This window comes from Pinus tabuliformis, chromosome 6, assembly GCF_031772625.1.
Source record: "Pinus tabuliformis cultivar Carrire ecotype Pingquan chromosome 6, CPIR1, whole genome shotgun sequence".
NCBI lineage: Eukaryota > Viridiplantae > Streptophyta > Pinopsida > Pinales > Pinaceae > Pinus > Pinus tabuliformis.
This window is the reverse complement of record NC_142292.1, coordinates 1752260257-1752266146: the sequence shown is the minus strand read 5'-3', so window position 1 is coordinate 1752266146 and position 5890 is coordinate 1752260257. Positions and strand designations below refer to the sequence as shown.

Below are 5890 nucleotides of genomic sequence, written 5' to 3'. Positions count from 1 at the left end.
ACAACATACTTATTATCAAAGAAAGGTATTGATAAGGAACATGGTAAGTTTTTCTTTTCAACATATGAACAAGGAGCTATGATAGTGCGAACAAGGAGCTATGATAGCCCTAGAATCATAAATTTTTCATAGACATTAGAGGTATGATGGACTACTTTTTTGTTAATACTAACAATTACAATGCAATGTAAAGAAAAGAACACATATGATAAGTTGAAAGATAGTTCCTTTTGTATTTTGAACATTAAATGGACACAGGTAAGATCCATAAGATTAAGTAGTAAAAAAAAAAGTTTTATTTCTGAAAAAGGTTTGAATACAGACAAATTGAAAAACCAAATAAGATGTACTATATGTTTTTATTAATATAAATTCAAAAGCGTTTTTTTCCTCTTTGACAAAAAAAAGCTCAAGCTCAACCGTGCTAAACTTCAACATGTTAATGAATATCAAATCTGTGTCCTGCAATGCCAAAACTTTGTTTTAATATGGAATCAACAATTGAAAGTAATGTAATCAAATATTCCAATGGACCACCCTTGTGTAAAATCAAATCAGTTCGGAGCTTCTAGTTTAATTTTTGTTTACTATATATATAAAGGGTCCCTACAATAGCTTACAAATACATTAAAAATAGCACTGTTTTGAAAAGTAATAGTAATTTAGTTATTTAAGCATTGTTGTAATATTAATTCCAACTGCTGTGCAGCAGCAGCGATGCGGGACATCGCCGATGAGTGATCGCCGATATCGCATCAGCGAGCTGCAATAGAGGATTTACAAAAGAGTCGGCGTATCTGCGGTAGAACTGCAGTGAAGAGTTGAACAACAACAACTATTTTATTCATTTGTCTTGATCCGGCGCCCTACATTTATTCCCGATCTTTTAAGCCACCGCCATTACCATCTTTTCACTCTTTAATTATTTTTGTGTTCCCGAAGGAAGAAGATCAGATCCAGTGCTACACCATTACTTCTCAACAACTGTATTAATGAGCAGAATGGCTGAAACAGAAAAGAACCAGCCTCGAGCCGACGCAACATTTATCAGTTATGGGTTTCCACATAACCGACTCAATAAGCACAGCAGAATGTCAGAAAGATCAGATTTTATTCATTATGAGCAACAGAGTATAGCAGAAACCTCATCAGCAAGTTAAAGCGGTGATGACCTTTTCCCGCACTATAAAATGCAAACACAGCAGTGAAGAAAGAACAGAAGCAGAAACATAAATAGAAATAGAAACAAGGGAAATAAATAGATAGCAGAGGAGAGCACGCAACAGCGTGAAGAAAAATGTTTCCAGAATAGTGAAAAGCACAACAGTGCAGATTTGAATGTTTTTTGTTTTAAGATTGTTTGCTGTGAGACAGAGATGCTGAAACAACAGTGCTGAGATAGAGTTGCTGAGATAGAGTTGCTGAAACAGAGTGCTGAGACAGAGATGCTGAAACAGCAGTACTGAGACACAGTGCTGAGACAGCAGTGCTGAGAGAAAGAGTTGCTGAGACAGCTGTATATGCAGCAGCATAAATGTATTGAAAGTTTTACACACAGTAGTGTAAAATATCAGACAGACACAGCAATGTCAATTTGGACAGATTGAAGTGCCTCTGAAGCAGGCATGGTGGAATTCCTCTGTTAAGAGGTAAATGTTATTTGTGTGGAACAGAAGCGTTCCTTAGTGAATCCCTCTGTCAAGAGGAAGATGCTTTTCAGCATAGTTTGGTGAATCCTTCTGTCAAGAGGAAGATGCTTTTCAGCGTAGTTTGGTGAATCCCTCTGTCAAGAGGAAGATGCTCTTTAGCATAGATTGGTGAATCCCTCTGTTAAGAGGAAGATGTTTTGTAACAGTAGTTGAGAAATCTCTCTGTGTGAGAAGAAGACAAATTTGTATCAGTTGATTTACTGTTTATAAATAGAAGTTCATTTTTGTGCGTTGCTGTTACACCGTAAGTTGAAAAATACTTGACGTATAAAATTTACGTTGCTGCAACACCACGAATAGCGTTGCTCCAACACCAGTTACAGCAAAGCGATTTTTTCTGTTTTCGCTGTATTAAGACACAGTATTATTTTGATCAGTTTTTGATCCTAATGCAATGTAGAGTAATATTTTATGCTATGTTCTTGTGTTTTTGAATTATCAGAAATCCCGAAAACAGAGTATTACTCTCTGTTCATATTTTTTTTTTTTTTTTATTTCGGAATTTATCAGAAAATTCCCAATTTTGTTTGGAATAACCAAAAATTCCAGACAACTTCCGATATAAGCGAAACTATTTACACGTAGTGACAACACTGAAAACAGCGTAAGATGTTTAATGGAGAGATTACAAGTCTACACAAATATCTCTTGATTTGAACTATCAGTGCATTGCGCTGTTGGAGGGGACTTGGGCATCCCTTATACTGGAGAACCCAAAGTGAGCAGAGAGCCATAGCTGCACTGGATCTTAAAGAAGCTACAGAATTCTGCATGATTGATAAGTGATCCTGACCCATATTGTTAGGCAATGGAATTGAGTGATGGAAGCTGCCTTTCTCTAAATATGGAGGCTGCAACCGTAATCCTGAGTTTGGCTGGTTGTCTGTGAGGTCGAGAATAATTGTGGGAAATGGGCTTGAGGTCGATATTCTGGCAATAGAGGGTATGTATTGGTTGTCTTCAACCAAATTTTATCTATTCATCCCCTCACCAATGAGCTGGTTTGATGCCCCAACGTGCATAGCAGCCATAGCCAGAGGACTCAGAGAATGAGTGTGTTCACCTTCGTAGGTTGTTATTTCAATTGTGGGATCTTGCGCGCATCTCTGAACCTGTTCAAAATCCTCGATGATTTAACATATTAATATCAGTAGGCGGCCATAGTCAACCAGACCATTAAGAGCAGATTTCTTTCTAAGAAAAGAACGAGGTCTAAGTTCGAACCTGTTTTTTAACTGGGCAACACGGCGCCCAAGCACATTTGTAATAAGATCTTGGAAGTGGATTGCTTTTGGTCATCTTTTGCCCATATTTTCGCCACTGGCAGCCATCACTTCTCTGATTACAACAGGTAAGGTCATTTTCTTTATACATGGTGGGAAAGCAAGAATATATGCAATGCTCATATTGAGCTTGGCAACTTCATAAACTGGGTTCCATGCTTCAAACTCTGAAATCATACACTTTAAATCAATCTTTCTGAAATCATACACTTTAGCCAACCCATCTAAACCCTAGGTGTGAATGCGAAGCTGGGGATGCATATAAAATCCAACCCAACCCATCTAAACCCCAGGTGTGATTGCCAAGCTGGGTGCATATAAAATCTACAATTTAAATAGCAACAATAAATGTGTTATTGATCTATTAATGAATTGGGGCGGTCTATTTCTACTTTTAGATTTAAGCAAATAAACCGTGAGCATAAACTATTTTCGGACATTAATAAATCAATCACACATTGAATATCAACAAATATTTACTGTGATATTGACTCATTATTTTACAGAACTACTATTAAATTTAAACAAGTACATTATCTATCTATAAGCTACAGATGTATTAAATATTAGTTGTCTTTACATCGGTCTAGATGTGTTAAATATTGGTTGTCTTTAGATCGATCTAGAGTTGTTCACAGCTCTGTGCATTAATGGATGTGTTAAATATTGGTTGAGTCTTTAGATGGGTCTAGAGTTGTTCACACAAATTCTACCTAACAAAAATCGATTATTACCAGGGATGGCTCATATTCTGTCCGCACAGATACGGTTTTCTTGGGCACGGACATCAATCTCCTGCTCAGAACGTGATGCTTCTTGTTCGGCGGCTTCGGTGGCTTCTTATGACGACAGGGGCTATCATCGCTGGACGAATTGATCCGATTCTCAATTTGTGCCGACTCGAAGTAATTTATTGTCCTCTTGCTTGAAGGCGGCTGATGTTCGTCCATAACTTTGGCATTCTTATTGTCTTTTCCCATCCTCGTTCATGGCAATCCCACTGGGGGACAGCTGCACCCTTGGAGTACCTTGCATACAACACATCAGTCCCTGGATGATCTGGATTGAACAATGTTAACAAATTTGGACACCCATGAAACCTAATTATCCGAAAGTCAAGTTAACTTCCCAAAACAGTATAGTGTACCTGGCTTGCACAAAAGCCCTTCCGCTGGTCAACCAGAGATCTGATATTCATCTGCAAGTCATTATATTTACTACTCATGTCCTTCAACATAGACTTGAGCTTCAGATTCTCTTCATTTATGAGATTTATCTTGTCCAGAAGCATAGTGATCTGCACAAAATAATTTCAAGCCATTTGCAAGAAACAAACATGAATAAACAAAGAACTGTGAAAAATCCCTGAAAATACCGTTTCCTTGCGACCTGGCATCTCCATTGAAATGTTTACTGCCTGCAAGCGAAACCGGGGGAGAAGCCCTTTGTGACATGTTTATCAAAAACGTGATGTCATGAAATTCGTAATTGGCGGCTAGTCCGTGGACATGCGAATTCCTGCGACCTATTCCTAATTAGCCCTTTCTATTCTTCAGGCAAGATTCCGCGGCCGTCACTACCAACGCACATGACTGGTTACGTCGAGTCATAAAGTCGGTGCCATTGTTAGCCTCCATTATTAGAATTTTCCATTGATTATCGAGCCCGCAGTAATCGCAAGCCACCAGCAGTAGGGAATCAGTTCCTCAGTTCCTCTAGAAGCATGAGACGATTGACTCACTAGGGTAGCCGATTCAGATTACTCTAAGTTAAAAACTAGGCTTGCGTGGGTCAGAGGGTTAAGAAGCTAGGTTTGTGTGGTTCACGCCGTTAAGAGATTATCTTAAAATTAAAGTTGAGTGGGTTTAATGGTTAAAAATATGTGTTGACTGGGATTAATAATTAGAAGTATGTAAATTTTTTAAGTCATAGGTTTAAAACTAAAAAAAAAAGAATATGTATTTTTTCATAAAGTAACAAGTTCAAGACTAAAAAATAGAATATTTATGTTTTATTATACTTAATAATCAAATCCCTATATAAATATGTTTTAGAAATATATTTTTTTATTTTTAAATTGAAATTTTATATTGTTTAAAATTATAAATGATTAGTATTTTAATAAATTTTTTAGATTCTGTTTAGAATTTGGATCGTACAGTGTTACGTTTAAAATTATAAATATAACACATTCTTATTAGATTTTGAACAAATTTAATTATAGATTAAAAATATTTAAAAACATTGAACAATTACATTACAAAATCTATAACCATTTAATATATATATATATGCCACATTAGACTTTAAAAACAACCTAAAGTGATATATGGCAGTTCGTTTTCGTCCATTGTAAGTTGATGAATAATCACCCTGTACTGCACGGTAGTATTAAATGCTGTAATCACCCTGTACTGCACGGTAGTATTAAATGCTGTTGTATGGAATTGTGGATATGTTATATATCATGTAGGTGGCGAGTGCTATTTCATGGACTATAGCATCATTAATGCTATAGTCCACGTAACCCGGAGAGCCCATCGCATGCATGGATGCATGGATGCACTTCGATTCACTCACCTGCGGCAACTCGAACTTCAAAACTTCATTTAATGTGTCCACGTACCTTCATTCAATCCCCGAGTCCCCGTCCAACATTTCAAATTAGACAGTGCCGCCCAAAATTTTGAATTCAAATTTGGTAGTCCCGCCAGAATTCTTTTATGAAATGATTAGAAATGTGTAATCACCGTTTTGATTCCAGGAGACCTACGAAACGAATGAGGAGACCATCCGTTTCTCAGCAGTTTCCAATCGGTTTCAGATTCAACACATCCATTTTGAATCCAATCGGTTTCAGATTCAACACATCCATTTCGAATCGTTTTTATTTTAAGG

General features: G+C 36.9%; 1 protein-coding gene across 2 annotated transcripts; it reads right to left on the bottom strand.

Annotated features, from left to right (window-relative positions):
- Window positions 1–2294: 2294 nt before the first annotated feature.
- Window positions 2295–4648, bottom strand: LOC149265933 (WRKY transcription factor 6-like). 2 transcript variants are annotated; one of them, XM_089429857.1, is made up of 4 exons: window positions 4140–4648; window positions 3727–4010; window positions 2934–3047; window positions 2295–2833 (listed from the first exon to the last, which is right to left on the bottom strand). In XM_089429857.1, the coding sequence occupies exons 2-4, from the start codon at window positions 3970–3972 to the stop codon at window positions 2681–2683; spliced, it is 513 nt and encodes a 170-aa protein (XP_089285983.1). In that variant the 5' UTR covers window positions 3973–4010; window positions 4140–4648; the 3' UTR covers window positions 2295–2680. The 2 variants fall into 2 exon arrangements, with proteins under 2 accessions (XP_089285983.1, XP_089285986.1); XM_089429860.1 differs by having other exon boundaries at window positions 2295–2821; window positions 4140–4633.
- Window positions 4649–5890: the final 1242 nt, after the last annotated feature.

Excerpts from the sequence above, each read along its gene's own strand:
- LOC149265933 (XM_089429857.1), bottom strand. The coding sequence starts at position 3,972 with ATGGGAAAAGACAATAAGAATGCCAAAGTTATGGACGAACATCAGCCG. Across the intron at positions 3,048-3,726 it reads CAGAATATGAGCCATCCCTG|AGAAGTGATGGCTGCCAGTG; the intron begins GTAATAATCGAT and ends TGTTGTAATCAG. Across the intron at positions 2,834-2,933 it reads GTTGCCCAGTTAAAAAACAG|GATTTTGAACAGGTTCAGAG; the intron begins GTTCGAACTTAG and ends TAAATCATCGAG.